This window comes from Bubalus bubalis, chromosome 4 (assembly GCF_019923935.1).
Source record: "Bubalus bubalis isolate 160015118507 breed Murrah chromosome 4, NDDB_SH_1, whole genome shotgun sequence".
Classification (NCBI taxonomy): domain Eukaryota; kingdom Metazoa; phylum Chordata; class Mammalia; order Artiodactyla; family Bovidae; genus Bubalus; species Bubalus bubalis.
This window is the reverse complement of record NC_059160.1, coordinates 107493358-107520705: the sequence shown is the minus strand read 5'-3', so window position 1 is coordinate 107520705 and position 27348 is coordinate 107493358. Positions and strand designations below refer to the sequence as shown.

The 27348-nt window shown below is 34.8% G+C and overlaps 1 protein-coding gene across 4 annotated transcripts in view; it reads left to right on the top strand.

Annotated features, from left to right (window-relative positions):
• The window catches only part of TMTC2 (transmembrane O-mannosyltransferase targeting cadherins 2), a 417736-nt gene that overhangs the window by 273176 nt on the left and 117212 nt on the right, over window positions 1-27348 (top strand). For all 4 annotated transcript variants that reach the window (XM_025284384.2, XM_006054570.3, XM_044941876.1 and 1 more), the window contains 2 exons: window positions 980-1058; window positions 23387-23508. In XM_025284384.2, the coding sequence (XP_025140169.1) occupies window positions 980-1058; window positions 23387-23508 (201 nt within the window). The remainder of the gene's footprint in view (window positions 1-979; window positions 1059-23386; window positions 23509-27348) is intronic.

Here is a 27348-nt window from a genome sequence, read left to right as displayed (position 1 = left end):
ACTGATATTTTAATAAAAGAGTTTTATGGGGAAATTCTTCTGGGAAAAATCTTTGTTTAAACAAAATGGATTTTTTTCACTATGATTTTCTCAGAGTAATATGACTCCTTATGAAAGGGAAATAACATGCATTACTGCCCAAGTTGTTCGCCCACCATATCTTTGATTTTATGATTTAAAACATGTTATTATTGTTATCTGTATTCATTGTTTGATGTTAAAAAATACATTTCTTTATACTCTGCATGTTAAATGATTTGGTATAAATCCTACTTGTTTCTTTTTATTCTTTTAAACACAATAATGCAATGAAAACTAATTTTATTGTTTTCTAAATTGGGAAGAGGGGGAAAGTGATGGATACAGGATCTTGTACAGGAAGTTAGGAGAATTACTTAGTCCTGTGTACCCTATCTCTCACATGAAGCCTGCCTCCGTGGGTTTTGTCTTTCCCATTCGATACCACAACCCACTTTCTCAAACCACTCCCCCAGAGACTCTTACATAATATTTTAAGACTGCAATCTGAGCATAAGGATGCAATTTTAAAAATAATTGCATTTCATGATCTCAGTATGTCTCAGTTGCTAGAAGCTTGATTAGTTGATATTTTATTTAGATTATACTTAATTGCTTGACTTGAAATAATGACGAATTTTAGAGGACTGTGGGTGACTCCAAAATATAAATTTTTCTAGTTGTTTTTATTGCATAATATATCTGAACTGAGAAATTTAAAGAGTATTGGTAACATTTGACTCCTTGTTAAACTGATTTTTTATATAACCTTCACTGGATGGGTTGAATGGTTTTATTCATGAAATTGAGGTAATTTGATATCAAAGACTAGCTCAGTTGAATTTTGCTCTAATGAACCATTTAGAAAGAACAATGGAATATTTTAATTTTGGAAAGATATTGTTATTTTGTTTCAGTGAATAGCCTTGTGCTTTATTTCTTTTTCTGTTTCTTAAATTAGGATGCCCTTAGTGTATACAAGGAAGCAATTCAGAAAATGCCTAGGCAATTTGCCCCACAGAGCTTGTACAACATGATGGGTAAGTAAAATAATAATATTTTAATTGATATTTCAGGGATCTATGGAAAAATTAAAACCTGTACTTGTTTTAAATGGATCTCTATTAAATCATGTTTTAATCCTCACTAAAAAAAACCATATTCACAATTGGATGTCACATTTAAATTTTCACAAAGCACACCTATTCTAAGAACAAATAAATATTGTTAATATAATGATTCTCAACAAATTGGCTGGATCCCAGAGTTGTTGAAAAGGGGCTCATAAACCAAAGTGGGTATCAAATATTAGCTAGACTCTTGAGATTGCAAATGATGAATAAAGTACATGTAGTTTTTGATGAGTTTATCAAATTACTGATAATTTTTGATCATGTTATTTTCTTAATCAGAATATTCTCAAAAGTAAACATGCTGTGATATAGAGATTCCTGATTTTGATGCTTACAATAGATGAGAATGAGTCAACTTGTGTTGTTTGTATTGATAAAGATTTAGATTGCAAGAGGTTTTTTTTTTTTTTTCCCTAGAGTATTACTTTAGAGTAAAAGCAATACTGTGAAGAGTATAAATGTTCTAGTACAATTGTTGCTTTTTCTACATTGAGTAATTAGCTCAATTTTCTAGAAAGTATGCAAGTGAGAACATAGATTTTTCTAGGTGCAGGGGGTCAAGAACTAGAGTTACTAATAAATCTGCCTATAACCTGTGATTGGTCCATGACAGTCTCATAGTAAATTGTGGCCACAACTATTGGATCATGGACACACCTAAAAACTGTCTATTCAGTATGTGACTCTTGAAAAGAATCCCTGAAGTTTAAGATGTCCTGTTGATTAACGTTGCTGTTTCTAGATAGGGGAGAGAAGTGAGAGGGCTGTTTTTGTCTTCGAATCAATATTTCTTTTCCTCCAAAGTACAAATTAAACCTCAAATTTTCCTTTCATTAAACCTGGCTAAGTTTTTAAAAAATATTTCTAGGCCTTCCTCATGTATATAAACTATATGTGACTACATCATTTCTAGGATTATTTTATACTTCCTAATATATACTTAGGATATTTTATACTTTTATACTGTGATTTGAGAAATCTGATCATAGCCATATGGCTTTTGAGTATACATAAAAAATCCCATGCCTTCCCTAACTAGAAAATATATGCCTGGCAAGGACACTCACTTCTACTTTTTTTTTTAAACAAAAGAAAATTTAGAAATGTTTTAGAGCTCGAACAAGGCACACATCATCAAAAAGAAAAGAAAAAAAAAATGATTTGGAAGAGGTTAATATATTCATATGTCTCTTGAATCCTGCCCCTAGTTAGCCTGGACAGCAGCAGGGTGATTTAATGCTCCTGTTAAAGGGGACACTGAAGTATTTTTAGTTGCTGTTATTTTTCTTGTGGATATTATCACTAAAAGGTAAAATCTAGCTTCCTTCCATGTACTCTTGTCCTTACCATCTTATGAGGTAAATTCAAGCCTTTTACTCTTTGACATTTTACTATCGTTCTGACCACCCAGGTGAAATGTCCATGTCCATAAAGTGTGTACCAAGCATATGTAGATGTATCAGTTGAATGAGCTTTTCTGTGTTAGTGCTGAATGGTTATTCATTTCACAGTGAATATTGAAAGAACTGTGTTCTCTAAGGCATATTGGTTTTAGTTTATAATTTCGTTTTTAACACTAATGCTTAGGAAGGACTATTTCCCAATTTTCCTCGATTATCAATGAAGATCTTTTTCTTTAAATTAGGAAAGGATTCAGCTCCTTGACAATAGACTACAGATGGCATCTTCATTGTTAATAGGAAGTGTGGTATTCACTATAGTTAACAGTTTCAAAAATTCATTCAATTATTTTATGTAAATACATTTGCTTGAAAATACAGCTGTTACCTTGGGATCTGTGTCTCATATGGTTACACAGATGCTGAGCACTCATAGGCAGCAAAAGATAAGTGTGTCCCTGGGGTGATTGCTTAGTCCTTTGTCTTATTTTCCATCATAGAAGGAGGGAGCCGCTTTGCCCAGACTCTGCAAAGCCCTCTAACAATTTGCAAGGGGAGAATCTCAATATAATTTAAAATTCCAGATTTCTTCCATAATTATAGTGGCTGCCTTCTGTTTAATTTTATGTGAAGGTCTGTCAGCTGACTAGGTTTTGCAGTTTCAGTTGTTCACGAAACTATAATTTTCTCTGAGAGTAGGTTCACCTCCTAATCAAATGGGTGATATCCTCTGAGTGTTGGCTTTAACTCCTAATACATTTTGATTAGCCTGCATTTGACAAGGAAAAAAGTGGCCCAGGAGATAAACTGCCCTGTCGGTTCATCGGTTTCATTAGTCTGTCAGCATGTGCTGATTATCCTATCAAGTTTATCAACAGCCTTGAATATGTTTCCTAATTCTCATATTTGCATATTATTGGTGCCCTTTAGGGATCAGTGATGGATTTTAATGTCTGGCTAGATTTAGCCTGCAAGTACTCATTTTTCTCATGGCTCATTCATTTACCCCCTGAAGATCATTAGCGCCAAGCACTTGTATGTGTAAATGCAAGTATTTTTTTTCTTTTATTTTGAGAGGTTAGGAGAAATAAAGGAATATGTGTGAAAAAATACAGTTATATTTTAATTCTATTATTTGTTTAATAACGCAATTCATTGCAGCTGCTTAAAGAAAACACACACTCTGGTCCTTTGTATTTCCCCTTCTCTTGAACATTTTATGAAAAACATCACTCCCTGCTGCATGCTAGTAGTTGACTTACCCTGAACATCAAATGAGCCTATTTTTTGAATTTGTGTATTAATAGAAAATAACAAGATTGATTAGCTTGCTATCCCAACTTAAAATGTTCCATGTTTTATCATAAGACTTTTAATTTTTATTGTGGTAGTTTATAAGTAAAATTAAAAATCTACTTGCATAGACATTTTCATTATTCTCTTTAATTTCATAGCGTCAAGATGATTAAGTCACAATAATTGAGGATTGTGTCCCATCTAAAATTAAGTAAATTTATAAGCATGTACAAATCATGTTTTAAAAGATACTGTATATCATTTTTATAAACAAAAATTAAACTTTTACTTAGGCAGCAGTTATAATTAGTAAGTATGAAAATACATGAATTATAAAGAGGCCAAATCATAAAAAATTGCTCCTAGCCAGTTGTGCGACTTCATTTCTGTATTTCTTCTTCAGAGGGTAAGGGTTGGATTCAGAGACCCCAGGTTCAACTTATGGCTTTAGCACTTTGTAGCTGAGTGAAGTTGGACATTACTTAACTGAAGCCTCAGTTTCCCCATCCATAAGGTGCCTGTAATGGTCGTGTCTGTTTGAGGACTGATTGAGATTAGGAAGGTAAAGAATATTGGACCAAATGCCCAACTTAGTCAGTGGTTCGTAATATTATCTTCCTTTGTAATCATTATCATTTCTGTGGGCTTTAAACTCCAGAAGTCACTAATTGTATTCTCTGGCAGTTCTTTCTGTGTTAACAATGTAAATCTGATTTCTATATAGATACAATTTTGAGATAGTGATGGCCTGGAGTCACCAACGTGGGTTCTATTTAGTTCTGTCCTGTCTATAAGTGCTGTATTTTCTCTGGAAGTCCATTTTTCCTTATCTTTCAACAACCTCAGTCAAAATCCTTCTTTTATCGTTAAATGTATCAGCCAAAACTGAAACAGCCTACTTAGTGTCCAATTAGTTTAATTCCATTAATACAGTATTCCCTCTAAATTGAAATCATCATATTTAGAGTTTTTTCTCCTTTTCCTGTCATTACATATTTTCCCCCTAGACTTAGTCAAAATTATTCTTTATTCTGAAATTAGTTTCTATTCTGACACCCATTGTAGGCCTTTATTGATTCTCAATTTCTCCTCTTCTCAAATTGTAAATGATTTTTAGAATCATAGAATGTTAGAGATAGAAGATTGATATTTTTAAAATCCTCTTAACATAATCTTTTATTTTATATGCTGGAAATTCACACCCAAAGAGTTAGGTTGATCTGTTTGGGATTGCCCTGTTTGTGTTAGAAACAGAAGTGTAGTTTCCTGAATTAAATTTAAATGCTTTTCCTATTTAGCAGTCTTGCCAAAACTGGCATTCTTTACTATGTCAATATAACTTATCTTTTCCCATTTAAAAACTATCATATGGAGATGGTAAAGGCAGGGAAGCCTGACATGCTTTAGTCCACAGGGTTGCAAAGAGTTGGACATGACTGAGTGACTGAACAATAACAATATCTATATTTATATATATATATATATGTGGATATAGATATTGTTCCCTTTCAAATATATATTAAAAACCTTTTCATATTAAAAAGAATGAAACACCTACAAAATTGTTTTATCACATATGTATAAAATATGCAATGTATTAAAATTTTTTATATGTAGGATAACTTTTAACTACCTTCATTTTTGTCTCTTCTTTCTCTTTATTTCCCTTATTGTATATACTTAAGCATTGTTTTTTAATAATCCTAAGAGATTGTAGGAAACTAAATTAGGCTGTAAGTTTTAATTTTATCACTATGAATCTTTCCAATCCCAAAGATCATTTTTAAGCCTACTTACTGTTTAAAATTACTTGGCTTTCTTAATGCAAAGTGGTTGTCAGGTTTAATTATGTAAGCAATTTCGGCCATTTCATCTTGGTAATATATCTTGAGAACAAAGTGTGTGATGTATTCATGGAGTGAGAGTCTAGAGTTAATGCCTTGTTGTTGCAGTCTGCAATCACTATGTTTAGAAAAATCTGTATGCAAAAAGAAAAAAAAAAAATCTTAAAGATATAAGTCCTGAGTCAGGGAGAGGATATATAGGTGGTGGTGGGATGAAATTGAAATGGTCCATATGGTTTCTGCTCTCATATAACTTTCTAAATGATTTTACAATTAGTCTAAAACTCTAGTATCTTGCCTTAATAAGTAAATGGCTATAAATCAAATGACTAATTGTATTACTGTAGCCTCAATAATATTTTGTTTATGACTATGTAGGCTATGCTATGTTGACTTGCCAAACAAACCAAAACAAACCAATGAAAATCTCAAGCTTTCTTTTTTTCTAATGTGATACTATTATCCCAATTTGCATATATATTTTTGTTATTTTTATAAAAAATGAATGTCTGTGTTGAATAACATGTTTTTACTGTAGGGAGTGATTGCATTCTTCCAAGGGAAATGCATGATAATAATCATTGCTATTTATTAACTTAATTTGCCTTTATTTTGATCTCCTAGGAAAATACTGTTTTGATTCTCTTATTTCTAATAATTCCTAGAATTCTTTTTGTACACATCCCTGCTACTTATAAAGTCGTAGCTCAGTACTGGAAAATATATTTTCCTCCATCAGACTGCAACTTACAAGTCTTTTACTTACATAGGTTTAAGATTGACAAGATGCTTTCTTCTCACATTGTTTCATAAAAAGAAGAAATTTTGTGACCTAATTTTCAGTTTTGTGAAATTTCCCCATTTGGAGCTAGTTAGTGAGAATGGTGAAAGAACCAAATAAATAGATGACACAGTGAATTTATTGCGGGATTTTTTTAGAGTAAAAAGCTTACACAAATTTTTAAATGCGTATTTTTGAGAAGTAAACTTGTGGGATGAGAAAGTTGTGTCATAAATGGCTATGAGGGAACTTTAGGTTCCTTACTCTTGTTTAGGTGAGGAGAACTGACAAAGATGTCAAATGCACCTCCTGAAAACAAAACACCAAAATTCTCACTTGTAAATGTATCCTAACTCACTTGAAGGATGTAAACTCTGTGCTGAGTTCAGTTAGTAGGTTGGCTGTCGAAGAAGTCTGTTTTTCTCCCAGCCTCTGTACGGCTGGCTTTTCGGCTGATTAATTTCTTTTTGTAGGATATTCCAGTATGTGTATCTATGTGTGTGTGTGTGTTTACCTCACTTTTTTCAGAGTATATTTAGAAATATTCAGAGTACATTTCTTACAGGATGGTTCACATGCTTAATCTGTCTTCTATGACTGGTGGTTTTTAAGTGGAATGCTCAAGTCATTTAGCATGCTGACTGTGAAAAGATGGTTTTTTACTGTGTGAGATTTGAACTTCACATCTTTCAAGTGTGGAAGCATTAACACTCCAGTAGTGTTAAGCTTTTTATACCACCTGCTTCCCCTATTTCAAGTTCTGGTGATTTTCTTATGATTCCTTCCATTGGCACTCTTAAAAATCTATGAGTCAGCCTTTCAAATATGATATGACTATATAACTGGATTAGCTATTGATTTGTTTACCTCCAGAAAGAATATTAACTTGGAATTTTTAAGCTAAATCTATTCATTGAACTTTTATTTCTGCATCGTCAGAAGAGACAAGACCAGGAAAAAGGACAAGACCAATACCAGGATATTTTAGAAATTCACTTTGTAAGCTGTGGAGCCAACAATATAAGGAAATCATGAGTTTTTGGCTGTGTATCAAAAAGAATAAATATATAAAATGTATGTACACAGTTTGCTCCTAAAAGTTCATTTCTTAGTATAAAACTGTAGTATTTTTTTTCCTCTTTTTACCATTCACGCTTGATTTAAATTCTACATTACATACTATAGTTACAGACATTAATTTGCTAGGCATTAGTCTATACACTACAAAGGCCAGCCTCCAGTTCAGCTGCATTAAATAGGTAATATATTTTGTTTAAAGTTTCAATTAAACCCAGGACCAAAAGATATATGGTCCCTATAGGGAGTTTAAACATTTTCATGCTAGGGTTGCTGAAGGATCATGCTTAGGTCTAGGTGTCGCTTGCTTTCCTGGAAATATGAGACAGTTGATTATATTTCACTGCTATTAAAACCACACAAGCCCACCTGTTACATTAATTCATACTTTTGCCAGTTTAGTGGTAAAGGAAAAGACTGAAGCTTAAAAACTTTATTTTTAAATTGAGTTATAAAGAAATTAATATACTCATTAATACCTAATTATACCCTTATTATCTGATTCCCAAATAGTTTCAATATATTCTTCTTTAAAAATATGTTTTCTGAGGCCTCAGTAGAAGTAAATGAGAAAAAACATGTATAATTTGCTCTTTCATTGGATACTTTCCATGGAATGAGTCTTCTACTCGGTTAAGAAATATCAGTGGGCTTGTTCTTAGAAAATTAATGTATTGTTATCCTATACTTCGAAAATTAACTAAATTTCAAATCCTGGCATTCTTAAAAGATGCCAGTTTTGATGACATTGAGATGAAATAGACATAATCATGAAGAAGGAAAAAACCATGTATGAAAAATACAGTCTTAAAAATCAGTGTCGAGAAAATGATCATTTGTTGCACATATTTCTAATAGACCAGTAATACAAGTGAAGTTAAAAATTAAATACATTACGAACTGTATGTCCTTTGCTGTGTATATATTTATATCTGTTTTTTCTAATAGGTAGGGAGAGATTGTTTTCTACAAGAAAATCTCGTTTAACTCCCCCATGAGCTGTTATATAAGTTGTGATTTTATTTATAATGATAAAAGTTATTGTCATATTCAGATTGAACAAAGCATTAAAACGGAACATGAAGAGTTTTGTTCCAAATTGCAAGTCTTTTTTTTCCCTCCAAATATGTAATTATGAGCATGAGTTTCTATGACCTGTTAGTAGAACCTTATTTTAAGTATTCATTGAAAATAGGATGAATTTTTAAATTTTTCATCTCTCTTAGTGATTAACATTCATAAAAAAATTTATAGTATAAATCCATACATATGAATTGCATTCCTAAGATGTGTATAAAATAAAAAATGCTTTTGTTATACTTTTATGATGGTTTCCTGCATTGTTTATATCTTATTTTTCTGAATACTATTATTTTCATTAATTAATCCCAAACTAGTAGTACATTTATTCATTCTTTTTTCTTCTCTCTGGAGTAAACTTTGGGTTTTTCTTAACACAATTTATAACTTCCTTGCATATATTTCTAGTAGCCTCTAAATATTTCAGTTCTATTAAGCCATTTTATTTTATTGTAATTATCTTCTTCAGTCAGTTCAGTTGCTAAGTCGTGTCCGATTCTTTGCGACCCCAAGAACTGCAGCACGCCAGGCCTCCCTGTCCATCAACAACTCCCGGAGTTTACCCAAACCCATGTCCATCGAGTCGGTGATGCCATCCAGCCATCTCATCCTCTGTCATCCCCTTCTCCTCCTGCCCTCAATCTTTACCAGCATCAAGGTCTTTTCCAGTGAGTCAACTCTTCGCATCAGGTAGCCAAAGTACTGGAGTTTCAGCTTTAACATCATTCCTTCCAAAGAACACCCAGGACTGATCTCCTTTAGGATGGACTGGTTGAACCTCCTTGCAGTCCAAGGAACTCTCAAGAGTCTTCTCCAACACCACAGTTCAAAAGCATCAATTCTTTGGCACTCAGCTTTCTTTATAGTCCAGCTTTCACATCCGTACATGACCACTGGAAAAACCATAGCCTTGACTAGATGGACCTTTGTTGGCAAAGTAATGTCTCTGCTTTTTAATATGCTGTCTAGGCTGGTCATAACTTTCCTTCCAAGGATTAAGCGTTTTTTAATTTCTGTATGTGATTTTGGAACCTAGAAAAATAAAGTCTGACACTGTTTCTCCACTGTTTCCCCATCTATTTCCCATGAAGTGATGGGACCAGATGCCATGATCTTCGTTTTCTGAATGTGGAGCTTTAAGCCAACTTTTTCACTCTCCTCTTTCACTTTCTTTTTTTTTTCCTCTTTCACTTTCATCAAGAGGCTCTTTAGTTCTTCTTCACTTTCTGCCCTAAGAATGGTGTCATCTGCATATCTGAGGTTATTGATATTTCTCCTGGCAGTCTTGATTCCAGCTTGTGCTTCCTCCAGCCCAGCTTTTACTCTGCATATAAGTTAAATAAGCAGGGTGACAATATACAGCCTTGATGTACTTCTTTTCCTATTTGGAACCAGTCTGTTGTTCCATGTCCAGTTCTAACTGTTGCTTCCTGACCTGCATACAGGTTTCTCAAGAGGCAGGTCAGGTGGTCTGGTATTCCCATCTCTTTCAGAATTTTCCACAGTTAATTGTGATCCACACAGTCAAAGGCTTTGGCATAGTCAATAAAGCAGAAATAGATGCTTTTCTGGAACTCTCTTGCTTTTTCCGTGATCTAGCAGATGTTGGCAATTTGATCTCTGGTTCATCTGCCTTTTCTAAAACCAGTTTGAACATCTGGAAGTTCATGGTTCACGTATTGCTGAAGCCTGGCTTGGAGAATTTTGAGCATTACTTTACTAGCATGTGAGATGAGTGCAATTGTGCAGTAGTTTGAGCATTCTTTGGCATTGCCTTTCTCTGGGACTGGAATGAAAACTGACCTTTTTCAGTCCTGTGGCCACTGCTGAGTTTTCCAAAGTTGCTGGCATATTGAGTGCAGCACTTTCACAGCATCATCTTTCAGCATTTGAAATAGCTTAACTGGAATTCCATCACCTCCACTAGCTTTGGTCATAGTGATTCTTCCTAGGGCCCACTTGACTTCACATTCAAGGATGTCTGGCTCTATGTGAGTGATCACACCATCATGATTATCTGGGTCGTGAAGATCTTTTTTGTACAGTTCTGTGTATTCTTGCCACCTCTTCTTAATATCTTCTGCTTCTGTTAGGTCCATACCATTTCTGTCTTTTATCGAGCCCATCTTTGCATGAAAGTTCCCTTGGTATCTCTAATTTTCTTGAAGACATCTCTAGTCTTTCCCATTCTGTTGTTTACCTCTATTTCTTTGCATTGATCCCTGAGGAAGGCTTTCTTATCTCTCCTTGCCATTCTTTGGAAGTCTGCATTCAAATGGATATATCTTTCCTTTTCTCCTTTGCTTTTCAGTTCCTGTCTTCTCACAGCTATTAGTAAGGCCGCCTCAGACAGCTATTTCGCTTTTTTGCATTTCTTTTTCTTTGGGATGATCTTGATTCCTGTCTCCTGTACAATGTCAGGAACCTCCATCCATAGTTCATCAGGCACTCTGTCTATCAGAACTAGTCCCTTAAATTGTGGATAGTATTATATTTGGAGGGAGAGGGTCACACACACATACACACACACACACACAGTCTCATTTTCTCTTTTGTGGGAAATTCTGAGCATTTTATGGGATTGTCTCCCACATTTGTTGATTGATTATTTTTAGTGATTTATTTCCTTGAAAGCATAAAGGAAATTGATAAACCTAGAGAATTTCAGGATACCCAGTTGCAAAAAGAGCTATATTGACATAGGCTTCTGGCTCTTTTTCAAGTTAAATTTTGATGGCATATCAAATGTTTTTTCAGTATTTAACACTAGGTGTTAGGAACCTTTTAAACTTTCACTGAAGTTTAACCTCTTTCCTCAAGATTAGCGTTTCAATTTAATGAAACACATATTCAGTTTTTTCCCCTACATTTCCTCTCTTTGCTTTAAAACCAGCCTTTATAGCTTCAAGGATTTCTCTTAAATTTGATGCTATAAGGACTTGCCCCTAGAAACAGATAAAAATTTATTATGTTTTATAGATAATAAATGTAAAATTAAATATCGTTGAGGGAAGGGAGTTTTCATAAAAGTTTGTCTAGGAGAATTGATTAAATGTTTGGAAAGAATGAAATTAGCTATCTGCCTCACACCACATGGCAGAATGTATTTCATGTGGAATAGGCAGCTAATTTTAATAGTGAAACTATATAATTAAAGGTGAATATATATCCCTATGGTGGAGAATAGTTTTTTGTGTATAATAGATAGTGGTAGATTTACACAGGAAAAGTCAACCTGATATGCATGTGTAAAAGTTAAAGTAGTCTGATGAAAAGCTATTAACTGTCTTTTGCCTATCATAGAGAAAGATAAATGTCTTAATTAAAAGCTGCCTTAAAATCATTAAACAATGACTCACATTTAAAAAATATTGATGGTTAAATTTTTGTGGAAAAAAATTGTTAAAACATGCATTTTGGGGGCACTCCCTGTCTGTCCAGTGGTTAGGACTCTCTGCTTCCACTGTCAGGGGTCTGGGTTCAATCCCTGCTCCAGGAACTAAGATTCCACAAGCCCCATAGTATAGCGAAAAAAAAAAAAGAAACCAGAAAACAAAACCAACAATATATGCATTTTCGTTAGTTCAAGGATTTCACTGCTGTATATGTGTTCTAAGATAATAAGTATATTAAAAAAAAGAAAAGGATAATTGCTAAAGCAGGTTTAGTACCTACAAGAATATGGGAGGGGAATTTGAATACACAAACAATTAATATTGAATGAGAACATATAATTTTGGAAAATATAGCATATTTTTATTTAATACAGTAAACTGCTAGAAGGAACCTAAATATTTAAAACTAGCAAATTGTTTTACTTATAATTTACTCTTTTAATGTTTAAATAAATTGTGGAAAAACAAAATTTTACTAATCAGTATCTATGATTGATGGGATTCATTTGATTTAATAAAAGTACCACCTTTCAGACTTTCAACGAGTAGATATAATTAGATAATAAATATATAAATGTTAAAAATAAATTCCAAGAAGTAATCAGGACTTGATCTAGTCAGTCTTGAGTAGATCGTCTAGAAAATCCATCAATTTGACATTTCCTTAAACTAGGGTATTGTCGCTGATTTATGAAACAACTATACAGATTACTGGAAATGATTGTCTATAAATTATTATCTAATTTGGGAGATTAAAAAGTTATTTGGTCTTGGCTCCTCATTTTGTAGATGGTAAAACTAAGGCCCTTTCAGGGTTAGGAAGTTGTAGACATATGCCCAATGAAATACCACTCAGCTAAAAAAGGAATGCATTTGAGTCTGTTCTAATGAAGTGGATGAACCTAGAGCCCATTATACAGAGTGAAGTAAGTCAGAAAGAGAAAGACAAATATGGTATATTAACACATATATCTGGAATCTAGAAGGACGGTACTGACGATCCTACATACAGGGCAGCAATGGAGACACAGAGAATAGACTTCTGGATTCAGTGGGAGAGGGGAGGGCGGAATGACCTGAGAGAAGAGCATTGAAACATGTACATTACTGTATGCAGAATGGATGGCCAGTGCCAGTTCCTGCATGAAGCCAGACACCCCGGGCCTGTGCTCTGTGACAGCCTGGAGGGATGGTTGGAGAGGGAGGTGTTAGCGGTGTTCAGGATCAGGGGACAGATGTAGGCCTATGGCTAATTCATCTTGATGTATGGCAGAAGCCATCACAATATTGTAAAGTAATTATCCTCTAATTAACCTAAATTAAATAAATTAAAAAATTAAGTCCCTTTCAAATAACCTGTTTGTCTACAACCATACACAGTTCTAATGGCAAGATAAGGATTAGAAACCCAGTCATTTTATTATTCTTTTTTTATAACTCATAATTCAGTGCTGCATCATAATTATAAATAATTTTACCAGATAGATGAGACAAACCAAGTTAATAAGTCAATTAATTAAAATATTTATTTCATTTTAATATTCAATGCAAAATTAGTTTCTAAGGGAAGAACAGTAACATATATAAAAATAATAACAAACTTGAAGATAAGATGGGCAAAGTGCTCATTAGAAGAAAAATGACCAGCACAGAGAAACACTATTATAAAAACCACTGAAACAAACCTGGTATCTTAAATGGAAAATAAGCATTCTATAAGAAAGAAATGATTATCTTAATGACCAGCCTGTTCCTCAAACTGGGAAAGCTTGGAAAGTAGACAGATTACCATAGAATGCCTAACGTTGAGGCTAAATATCCTACAACACTTGCAGTAATGAGAATGAGATGCTTTCACTCTATCAGCAGGAGGAAATCTGCTAGAAACCATGTGGGGCTATATTCTGAACGTGCCCATTCTTTTTTTTTTTTTTTAATTTTATTTTATTTTTAAACTTTACATAATTGTATTAGTTTTGCCAAATATCAAAATGAATCCGCCACAGGTATACATGTGTTCCCCATCCTGAACCCTCCTCCCTCCTCCCTCCCCATACCTTCCCTCTGGGTCGTCCCAGTGCACCAGCCCCAAGCATCCAGTATCATGCATCAAACCTGGACTGGCAACTCGTTTCATACATGATATTATACATGTTTCAATGCCATTCTCCCAAATCTTCCCACCCTCTCCCTCTCCCACAGAGTCCCTAAGACTGTTCTATACATCAGTGTCTCTTTTGCTGTCTCGTACACAGGGTGATTGTTACCATCTTTCTAAATTCCATATATATGCGTTAGTATACTGTATTGGTGTTTTTCTTTCTGGCTTACTTCACTCTGTATAATAGGTGAACGTGCCCATTCTTTAGAGGCCAGAAAAAAATGCTGTAACCTATGTGAGGCCTTTTACAAAGATAGCGTTTCTCCCCAGGGTGCTGCTGTCCCAGTATTTTGCAAGCATACTTCTGAAGCTTTCATAACTCCTTAAATTATAGCAAGGTATATGAAGTTCTGTGTTTTTCATAACCTTTTCCACTCATGTTTCTCTGTTCACTCTGATTTTGCTCCCAGCCATTTACCGTATGTTTTATTGTTTCCCTGATACTTCCTTCTAAAACATGATATCTAGGAAATTACATTTTTAAACACAATTTAACTGAAATTTTAAGTAGTAATTTTTAAAAGTTTTTTGTATTATTTGTTTCGTGTACACCTAAAAATAAAATCTTAGAAAATTTTGATAGCATAAATATATATGATAAACATATCTTTGTCACAAGATTGTAAGTACCAGAAGGCAACAGTGACTGCTGTCTCATGAAACTTGAGGTTTACCACCATATGCGTTATCCATGTTGGCTAATCTAAATTGATATGCAAGATACATATTTAAGAATTCAAAAAAAGAAATTTAACAATTACTGTAAGAGTTGAGTAAAGAGTGACTACTCTTGGTAAAAGTAGTCAAATTTTTTTATTTTTTCAAATAGGAAATTTGGAGGGAGGAGAAATTGGATGAATGTGGTCAAAAGGTACAAACTTCCAGTTATAATACAGAAATACTAGGGATGTATTAAGTTGGTACAAAAGTAATTGTGGTTTCAGACTGTGGTTTTTAAATCATTTTAACTAGGTTCAAACACATCTTTATTAATCAAAATAGGAATTATTACAATCAACACATTTTTTGCTAATGAGAGATAAGTTTGTTTATTCCTGTAGCATAAAAGTCCATGCCTTGGGATTTCAGGAACTCTTAGAAGGCATTTTATGCCTCTTGCCTGCTGTGGAAGATCTGCCCTGCAAAAAGTTGTTGAGATGCTTGAAGAAGTGAGAGTCACTTAGCGAGAAGTCAGGTGAATATTGCAGATGAGGCAAAACTTCATAGCCCAATTCGTTCAACTTTTGACATGTTGGTTGTGTGATGTGTGGTCAGGTGTTGTCGCGGAGAAAAATTGGGCCCTTTCTGTTTTGGCCCCAACAGAAATTATGTCATTTCTGTTGACCAATACCGGCTGCAGGCATTGCTGTTTTCAGTGTATTTCATCAGTTTGCTGAGCATACTTTTAAGATGTAATGGTCTCACTAGGATTCAGAAAGCTCCAGTGGATCAGACGGGCAGCAGACCACCAAGCAGTGACCAGGACTGTTTTTTGGTGCAAGTTTGGCTTTGGGAAGTGCCTAGGAGTTTCTTGGTCCAGCCACTGAGCTGCTCACCACTGGGTGTCATATAAAATCCAGTTTTTGTCCCATGTCACAATCAGATCTAGAAATGGTTTGTTTTTGTGTAGAATAAGAGAAGACAACACTTCAAAATAATTATTTTTTTGATTTACGGTCAGCTCATGAGGCACCCATTTATCGACCTTTTTCACCTTTCCAATTTGTTTCAATTTCCGGATAACCATAGAATGATCCATATTAAGTTCTTTGGCAACTTCTCTTGTAGTTGTTTCTTAAATTAAAGAAAGTAGGGAAAACCACTAGGCCATTCAGGTATGACCTAAATCAAATCCCTTATGATTATACAGTGGAAGTGAGAAATAGATTTAAGGGACTAGATCTGATAGAGTGCCTGATGAACTATGGATGGAGGTTCATGACATTGTACAGGAGACAGGAATCTAGACCATCCCCATGGAAAAGAAATGCACAAAAGCAAAATGGCTGTCTGAGGAGGCCTTACAGATAGCTGTGAAAAGAAGAGAAGTGAAAAGCAAAGGAGAAAAGGAAAGATATACCCATTTGAATGCAGAGTTCCAAAGAATAGCAAGAAGAGATAAAGCCTTCCTCAGTGATCAATGCAAAGAAATAGAGGAAAACAACAGAATAGGAAAGACTAGAGATGTCCTCAAGAAAATTAGAGATACCAAGGGAACATTTCATGCAAAGATGGGCTCGATAAAGGACAGAAATGGTATGGACCTAACAGAAGCAGAAGATATTAAGAAGAGATGGCAAGAATACACAGAAGAACTGTACAGAAAAGATCTTCACGACCAAGATAATCATGATGGTGTGATCACTCACATAGAGCCAGACATCCTTGAATGTGAAGTCAAGTGGGCCTTAGAAAGCATCACTACGAACAAAGCTAGTGGAGGTGATGAAATTCCAGTGGAGCTATTTCAAATCCTGAAAGATGATGCTGTGAAAGTGCTGCACTCAATATGCCAGCAAATTTGGAAAACTCAGCAGTGATCACAGGACTGGAAAAAGGTCAGTTTTCATTCTAGTCCCAGAGAAAGGCAATGCCAAAGAATGCTCAAACTACCGCACAATTGCACTCATCTCACACGCTAGTAAATTAATGCTCAAAATTCTCCAAGCCAGGCTTCAGCAATACTTGAACTGTGAACTTCCAGATGTTGAAGCTGGTTTTAGAAAAGACAGAGGAACCAGAGATCAAATTGCCAGCATCTGCTGGATCATTGAAAAAGCAAGAGAGTTCCAGAAAAGCATCTATTTCTGCTTTATTGACTATGCCAAATACTTTGACTGTGTGGATCACAATAAACTGTGGACAATTCTGAAAGAGATGGGAATACCAGACCACCTGACCTGCCTTTTGAGAAACCTATATGCAGGTCAGGAAGCAACAGTTAGACCTGGACATGGAACAACAGACTGGTTCCAAATAGGAAAAGGAGTACATCAAGGCTGTATATTGTCAACCTGCTTATTTAACTTATATACTGAGTACATCATGAGAGATGCTGGGCTGGAGGAAGTACAAGCTGGAATCAAGATTGCTGGGAGAAATATCAATCACCTCAGATATGCAGATGACACCACCCTTATGGCAGAAAGTGAAGAAGGACTAAAGAGCCTCTTGATGAAAGGGAAAGAGGAGAGTGAAAAAGTTGGCTTAAAGCTCCACATTCAGAAAACTAAGATTATGGCATCTGGTCCCATCACTTCATGGGAAATAGATGTGGAAACAGTGGAAACGGTGTCAGACTTTATTTTTGGGGGCTCCAAAATCACTGCAGATGGTGACTGCAGCCATGAAATTAAAAGACGCCTACTCCTTGGAAGGAAAGTTATGACCAACCTAGATAGCATATAAAAAGCGGAGACATTACTTTGCCAACAAGGGTCCGTCTAGTCAAGGCTATGGTTTTTCCAGTGGTCATGAGTGGATGTGAAAGTTGGATCGTGAAGAAAGCTGAGTGCAGAAGAATTGATGCTTTTGAACTGTGGTGTTGGAGAAGTCTCTTGAGAGTCCCTTGGACTGCAAGGAGATCCACCAGTCCATCCAGAGTCCTGGGTGTTCTTTGGAAGGACTGATGCTAAAGCTGAAACTCCAATACTTTGGCCACCTCATGCGAAGAGTTGACTCGTTGGAAAAGACTCTGATGCTGGGAGGGATTGGGGGCAGGAGGAGAAGGGGACGACAGGGGATAAGATGGCTGGATGGCATCACCGGCTCGATGGACGTGAGTTTGAGTGAACTCTGGGAGTTGGTGATGGACAGGGAGGCCTGGCGTGCTGCAATTCATGGGGTTGCAAAGAGTCAGACATGACTGAGTGACTGAACTGAGCTTGTAACAGGATCAGCTTTGATCATTGCTCCCAGTTGGTCTTTGTCAACTTCCGACGGCCAATGACTATGCTCTTCATCTCCAAGGCTCTCGTCTCTTTTTGCAAAACTTCTTGAACCACCACTGCACTGGATCTTTGTTAGCAGTTCCTGGGCCAAATGCATTGTTTTTGTTGAGAATTGTATCTGCTGCTTTCTGACCTATTTGAACTTGAATAAGAAAATCACATGAGGTTGCTTTTTGTCTAACATCATTTATATAGCCACATTTGTTTAAGATTGTATTCCAATATCAGACATTAAAGTTCAGCAATGTAAAACTCAATTACTTTTGCACTAGCCTAATGTTCAATATAATGTACAATATCATATAATTGTTAACACTGCTATATGATATACTTGCTTAGAGAGTAGATCCTCAAAATTGCACAACGAGGGAAACAAGCCTTATGTCATATCTATACTATATGAAATATATCAAGTGACCTTCTTGTGGTAGTCATTTCACAATATATGTCAAGTCATGATGTTGTATACCTTAAACTTTTACAATGCTTCATGCCACGTCTATCTAAATAAATCTAAAAGGGGAAAAAAAGAGGAATCTAAACTGAAATATAGAAATAGAAATGTATTATTTTGTGGAAAGGGAGGAAAAACAAAAGGTAACACTAGCAGATAGTGGTAATAGGTACCCCTGTATGCTCGATTCTTTACCTGTAAGCCAGAGCTGTCTGGTAACTTGAAACATGAGAATCACTGAGATCTGGACTCTTACATCATCAATAATCTAGCATTCTTTCCTTTAAGGAGTTAGCCTTTGCTGGGTTATTTAGATTCAGGGGTTTTTAGGGAGGAAGAGTGACATTATTTGTTCTACATCTGAAACTGGTTTATATCTGCCTGAAGCCAGCCTGGAGACATCCAAATCCCCTTTGTCTGTGAGTGAAGCAGAAATAAATCTGGGTGATGAACCTGATCACTATATCATCACACACCACATCTTTGAGTTCTTATGAAAAGTGCTTCTATTATGTCATTTTTTTTTTTTTTTTTTTTTGTAGGATAGGAAAGAAAAATACTCATCATTGCTTCTTACCTCCTGGGTACTGTAAACATCTTTTTTTTCTATTATTGTAAGTTAAGAAGAATTACAGTACCTCAAAAGATGACTTAACCCACCTTCCTGCACCCTATTCCCAAAAAAGTCTCTTCATTCTCTACCTTATTGAACTTACTGAACTTTCTTTTCCTGTGATCATTTCCTTTATGGAATTTTTATGATTTTACTATTTTAATCAAGCTTGAAGGATTACATATACACCATTCTCTCTCCTAATACTGAATTCAGTGATGATATTTTTTGCAATTATTTTATTTCTTCTCTAATTTTTTTACATATTTGAACTAAAGGGTATGGTAGAAATAGAATCTAATCTGAATCTTCAATGTTGTTTGCTTGTTTTTGAACACTGAACAAGTTGATTAAGCTCAGTAACCCATAGTGACCTCATTTGTAAAATAAGACCAATACTAATTAACAGTGTAAGAATAATATAAAAGCATAAAGGTAATATGTTTAATACTTCAGTGGATATTCAATAAGTAATAAGCTTTATATGGTTGGTAACTGCTTGATGCAGTGGCAAAAGGCATGGGCTTTCAAGACATTCAGACTTTTTTTTTTTTTTTTTTAATCTTTGGGCCACACCACATTGCATGTAGGATCTTAGTTCCCCAAGCAGGGATCAGACCCACACCCCCTGCATTGACAGCACAGAGTCTTAACCACTGGCATGTCAAGAAAGTCCCCAAATCTTTTAAGATAGGATTGTTAGCTGTGCAGGTCACTTGTTATTCCTGAGCCTTCTTCCTCATTCATAAAAAGCCCCTTATATGAATTAGAAATATGAAGCTCCTACTTTGGCCATGCCAGGAATACAGCAAGTACTTGGGCTTATATTGTTTATTGACTGAACCTTTATTGAATTGCCTTTTACACACATTTAAATTCATCCATGATTATTTTCTTGCATTTTTGGTTTTGCGTCTTTATTACCACTTAATGGGCTGTTTTTGTGTTAAGGTTAACCTTAAGAACTAAAGTACATCTTATATGCTAGATATTTCCCTGTTAAGAATTGAATCCAGTTTGAGGCAGAAACGTTTTTAAAGGTCAGCCATGGATTATTATTGCTCTTTCTTAGTCCTTTAATTCAATAGATAAGCTCAAGGCAAAGTGAAATGAACTTGATGGCCTGTGTATCACAAGCTAGAAAACAGTTTCCCGTGAGTGAGACAAAGAATAATTTTCACCTGAGCTGGAGACTTGGGAATTTAGTGATTGTTCACTATCAACAGATTAGCAATGCACTGAGATCAGGTCGTCCTGTGTTTGAACTGCAGCTTTCTACATTTATGGTTTTGTGTGTTTAATGTAGCTACTCTGGTTTTCAATTTTCTCATCTGTAAAATCCAGGTTAATTAAGGACATTCCTTAATTAAAAAAAATGAGGTACAGAGCAACTAATATAGAGACTGAAAATACGTTTCATCTCACAAACGTAATCTAAAAGTTAGTTGGTACTGGCTGAATGAGGGTGAGGTGTTAAGGACCCGTGTGGGGCTAAGTGAGAACACCTTCTGTGCACCCGAAGGTATAGGATGGGAGGAGTGGGCACATGTAAGTCAGATGTTTGCTTCTGGTGGTTTGTTGCCCTGATTCTCAATAGACATTCAGTGAGTGCTATTGCCATCATTATTACTGAGATACAACGAATGGTTACATGTTTTTCTAAGTTGTAATGTATAGAACCTAAGGAAGCTAGTTATCTACATTTTTTATATACTTGCCAAGATACATTATTACATGATATTTTTTATTTATGGTCCTTTGATATTTTCCCACCTCACTAGCTTTATAACTTAATAAGTTGCTTATGAGTTCTTACTGAACAAAATAGGTCAAGTTAAGTAGTTAGCAAATTAATAATATTTCATTTCAAAATGGGTTTTAATAATGATAGATTTCTGACTTGGAACAAAGAAGGAGTATGCTTTTGGAGATGATTTTCAAACATCTACCACTTAAATATGAAAATTTGAATCTCAAAAGCACCATGGACTTAGGATTCTCCTGTATTTTCTCTGTGCCCATAACTTACTGTTCTACAAATTCGTTTTTTTAAATAAATTGAAAGTAGAAGCCATATTAAATGCAATGATTGTCAACTTCTAAAAAGATATCTATGAGCAGTTGAAGACTATAAGTAGAATTTCAGATTAATTCCAAACAGAACCTCATAAAGCAGACCCATCTTTGAGCTCTGACTCTGAAATTTCTACTGGCTTTATAATCCATTTCAGAGACAGTTGAATTTTGTTTATCATTAATTGTTTTAAATTTTTAAATATTTGATTTTATATTTTTATATAAATCATATCTAATATTTAGTATAAAGAAGTGGTTCACTCTCCCTAAGAAAAATTACTGTTTGCTTTATTTGGAAATGTTTATTAGTTCAACATTGTAAAAAGAAAATTGCCTGACAGTGTTTTACTTATTATGAGATATGATAATAAGACAATATAATTATTACAGAAACATTAAAAAAAATCTGTACCTAATCCTACCAATCTTAACAACTATGAGTATTTTGTGTATTTTATTCTAGTCTTCGGTCTTTGCTTCAGTATTTCTTGCATCTCAGGCTGAGCACTTGATTATGTCTACCAAATTCTTCTTAAATGGAAACATGTTTTAAGCTTTAGGAAAAAAAAATCAAGCTATCGTTTTTATGATACTATAGTTTAAGGACTGTTTTCAGAACTAGAAACACATAGATGTGCAAGTGGTGCATACATTTTTGTTTATGTTACATGTAATTTGTCACCAATATTTTTTACTAACTGATGAGCAAAGGGCACTCAAAAGGCCTGGAGATGCAGATCAATTCAATTCATCAAACATATTTGTATTGACAACACTGTGGTAATGTAAAGAGAATTTGATTAAAATAAAAGGAAGTTAGCTCTTTCTTTGAAGCAAAGATGTACAACCAGTGTGGGTGATACCTTTAGGAAAATCCTCTGATTATTCCTCTACATGGAAAGAGCCATCACACTTATGATTAGTTAAGCTATTTTAAAAATCTGCTTGAAAAATAATGTAGGTCACCAGTTTGTTGCTTGGTCTCAGAAATTGAGTAGTTTCTACATTTGAAGTGTTTAATATAACTATACTATTTAACTTAAACACACAAATCATCTTACAATCTAATCTTCCTATCAAGGGGAATATTCTTTCAAACTATAAGTGTAGAAAGGAGAGGCAGGTGGTGATAAGAAGGCAACTGATATACTTTTGGCTTATTTCTGATTTTTTTCTCATGCTTGGCTGTTAATAAAAAGCTATTTGGTGGGCAAAATTTATATAAGTTGAAAATAATAGCTGACGGCTGAAAAGCCTTAGACTAGCTTTGCACTTGGTAATGGGCATGCTAAATAATTGTCACATATTCACTGGATTTTCCAAATGAAAGTGGTAAATTCTACTTTACTTATTAAAGTATAAAATGCAAATAATTTCTGAAAAATTTAAGATCTAGCACCAATGCTTCATACCAAATATTTTTAGCTTTTTTTTTTTTTCCCCCAGCCACATCGCTTATGGACTCTCAGTTCCCAGACCAGGGACCAAACCCATGCCCCATTGCTTCTGCAGGGACTGAACCTGTGTCCACTGCAGTGGAAGAAAGAAGCCCTAACTACTTGATCACCAAGGAATTCCCTTTAACTTCTTCATTTAATATTACTTTCTCAACAGAGTTTTCAACTTTAGTGGGCAGGACCTTGAACTTTGGTTGTTTAGGTCCTGCATAATACTCTCCATTTAGTAGTTATTCTATAAATACTTGAGTTCATAAAGGAAAAGAATGAATATGAATAAAAAAGAAAAAATGATTGTAGATAAGAAAGACCCAACCTTAAAAAATGAAATGGTAACAAAGCACATATGATTGAGAGTGAGACATTTCTAGATTTTAAAAAAAAATCAAAGCTTTACTGCATACTACATTTTTGACTTAGGCATTTCACTTAATTTTGCCCAACACAAGTTTTCTCATCTGTGAAATCGACGTGATGATGACTTCAGGGGAATCAAATGAGGTAATGGATGAGAGTACTTCTCACAGAATCTGAAAATGTATAAACATGTGATATAAACACATGTGGAATATAAACATGTGATATGATGCTGTTGCAAATGTTCTTGGAAAACTGCACGTCAGATTGATTTTCTTTTGATTTTCTTGTCAGGTGAAGCGTACATGCGATTAAGCATGCTCCCTGAAGCAGAGCATTGGTATATGGAATCCCTGAGATCCAAGACTGACCACATCCCTGCTCATCTTACCTATGGGAAACTGCTTGCTCTTACAGTGAGTAGCTGTCTCTTTCACCCTTTAGAAATTGGTTCTCCTGTGCAGATTGAGGTCGATAGGGTCTGAGGTACCTGTTCCTGGCCAGTTAATCTAGACTGTTAGGATGTATTGATGGTCGTACTAAATTAGAACAATATACAAAAATATAGAAAAATGAGTTCCTTTGGCTATGGCGTTTGCCATAGATAAAGTATGATGTGTATCCTTGATGTAACTTAGTTGAAATGTATAAATGGAGAACCCAAAATATGTGATTATATAATCAACTTGTCAAAATAGCAGTATTTTCATAAAGATTATGTTCTGTAAGCCAATGTTAACCCCAGATTGGCTATAATACCTGATTCTTTCCAAAAAGCAAGTATTATATAAGGCATTGCATGCGTGTCCATCAGTGTCGCCTAGAATTCCTGTAACTGGAAGTCATTCTGTAAGAGAAATGCACCCATAATTAGGCTCACCAATATATGATGAGTCTCTTGGACATATTTCTGTGAAAGCGATATTGGAAGCATAAGGACTTGTCAACCACTGTGACTTACAAAAAAATTGTAATTTTATGTGCTTCAAGTAATAATAATATTCTTTTTGTTTTCTACAATAGGAGATTGTTCAAAATATTTAAATAACTTTTCTGAGCTCACCAACTAATAAATGGTACAACTAGCCTTCAGTCTGAATCTAAATCTATTGTCTGTGTTATTTTAATCATATCCCTTAATTTCTCTCCAGTGTTACTAAAAATAAGTGAATATTAGCAAAACATAGAGACAATGGCCAGGAAAGTAATTCCTAAGTAAATTCATAGAAAGGTATCTTATAATTGTTTAAAAATAATGTTATTTCCCATAGAAGATGATAAGCTAAACAAAGTACTACCATTCCATTCTAAGATACCACTAAAATGCTATCAAAGAGATTATATAGGCAGACTAAGTAACCAGAAAATGCCTCACTACAACACATCTAAGTATGCTTAATAGAATACAACAGATATGCTCTTAATGCATGGCTGAGCTCAAAGCGTAGGAAGAGAATTTCCCCAGGATGGAAATAAAGCAGTAACTAAACACCAGAACAGTAAACAGTAGGCTGATCTTAAAGTTGATTTGGGATAGTTTACTAGTCTTAACAACCCATGGGAAGGAGCTTCTTGTCTGTCTTTCCTTCTTGATGGAGTAAGAGATGAAGTCTTGAACCAACAGAAGGCCAGGAATTAGGTGTCTGAATAAAGTAGGTAAGTTCATATCCTCTGTGAAGGAACAATGTAGAAACAGTGCACACACTGATAAAAGAGGGCAGCGTGAAAGTTTGCCTTTCTCAGCTGGAACCTGAAGTCTTTGCAGAGAAGTTGTCACCGCTGTCCTCCCCTCGCTGGTGTTTGGATTTTGAATTTACTTTACTTGAATGAGCAAGGAATTCCTAGGCCAGGAAATTAAAGTCAGTTCACTGAAAACTCTAGCTGAAGATGATACTAAATGTGTCTTTTGAAAAGACATATTTAAATCTAGAGGGAGATATAGAGTGGGTTTTAAAAAGAACAGTGAGCACAGAAAAGGTGATTGTGTGAGTAAATCAGAATAAATTTTTACTGAATAAAATATTGAGAGGGAATAACCTCGTAGGAACAATCAGAATGGGAGGGAAGGTGATATTTAAGTTGATTTTTGGAACTCAGGTAGCAGAAAAAGGTGTTACAACTGATTCATCAAAACAGAATAAACCACTGTCTAAAGGAGGTTTGGAATGGGATAAAAATAAGGAATCTAGAGACTCAAGACTTGGTGGTAGCTGACGTAGAAGAGAGTGCATTAAGGAGAATAAAATAGGGTAATCAGTTGTCTCTCCCCATGTGCACAGCCCTAGTAACCAAGCACTCACTGCAGGTCAAGGGAAGGTATGTTTTTAGTAGTGAAGCAGTTGAATGAGACAGCTCCCTAACTCTGCAACAGCTTGCCCAGTCGAGGGTGGAATGCAGAGGGGAATGACAAGAGGACTGGTCAGATGTTTTCCAGAGGAGTACTCAGACTGTCAATACCCCTCCCCTATTACATGCAGAACACAACTACACAAGAGTTGATACCCCCAACTGGCAACACATGTACACAAACCTCACCGCCCAAGAAATGGTAGCATTTTTATGTGGAGAAACTGAATCACTCTGGGGAAAAGATTCCCATATACCTACATTTAGAGATCTCTGAAAATGACCTGCTCCCTAACCAGACATGCAAAAGTGACTCTTTCCAGTCTAGAAAACACGTTTATGCCTAGGGAATTCATTCAGCTTTTATTAACTCAACTTGTAAACTAACAGTGGGCAATCAGAGATCATCTGTCATATTAGGAAACCCTCAAATGTAAAAGATTGGAGCTGAAACAAATGGATTAGCAAAAGGAAATGAGGGAACAGAAGGAAAAAAATTGTTTGAGATGGTAGTATAGCATTTTGTGCAGTGCAGGATGACATAAAAAAATAAATATGAAAAAATAAGAGCTTTTAGAAATTAAAAAGTGATGGCAAAACAATTTTTATTTGAGGGGTAGGAGAATAAAGATGTGGAAATGTTTTCATATACAAACAAAAAAATGAAATAAAATATGTGAAAGAAAGAATTATGAAAGAAATTAACGTGGGGCCCCCAAAAATAAGGAACAGAGAAAGGGAAAGAACATGACTCAGAATTGGAGGGTATGAGTTGCTCCTTGGGCCATTTACAAGATCATACTACGTCTAGTCTAATCAGTTAGAAAAAATGTGTTTCACCTTACGAAAACCTTTTCCATTTCCTAATCTGATAGGATGGTAATTCACACAGCTCCAAATAAGAAGAGAATTCATATTTAGCTCTTGCTGCAACTACTGCCTTTAGATGTTCTTATGGAATTAAAATAGAAACATTTTAAATTAGGTTGATCAATGGCCACCTTCAAAGAACACCACCATCAAAAATAAAATTTTTAAATGCCTGATTTATCTTTCCTCCAATAAAATCACTTGGAAAAGAAAAACATTGAAAACTTATGTGTACCTAATTCTGAATATACCTAGACTGTGACATATCTTTGTATATAGAAACCACGTATCCTTTATTTTTCCTTCTTGTTTTCAAGCCTGAATATTTTAAGTTTCCTGTACTAAAACTTTGATTTTACAAGCTGCTTTATTTTTAAGAAGATATTTTTAAAAACAAAATTTTGCAGTTTTCATTTACTGAAGCATATGGAAGGAAGGGAAGAAAAGACATGTATTACAATTCAAATTCTAATCCCCGCCCCCGACAGAACTTTTATAGCTTCCAACTTGCTGAGTAGTTGAAATATAAACCCTGTTATGGAATGGCTTAAACTCACAGTGCCAAAAAGTCCAAAATCATCCTTAATAGTTTCTTTTTGAATTATGAGATTTGGCAAATTTCTGATCCCAGTGGATTGCCTTTGTCTAATTTTGGGTTTCTTAGCCTGGTGAAATGACATTGACTTAACATGAAATTGGCAAGGTAGAAAATGCCACACATTTTGACTTCTGAATGCTTTAAATATAAAATATTATAAAATGGAATTGGCTATTACTCTGAAGAGAGAGTAAAAGAAATGGAATGGTGCTTTTACTGTTCCATCAGAACTGACCAAAGATGCAATACGTACTTTGCAACTGACTTGCAACAAAATTAGACTTATATTGTATATTAAGATTTCATATAAAGAATTATATTTTTCTGAAACAACTTCGACAAAAACAAAAATGTTGGTGCTTTTATTATAGCCAGTGGTATGTCTTTCAGAACATTTTTGCACAAAATTTTCTTTAAGAATTTTTAGTATAGATAGTATTTA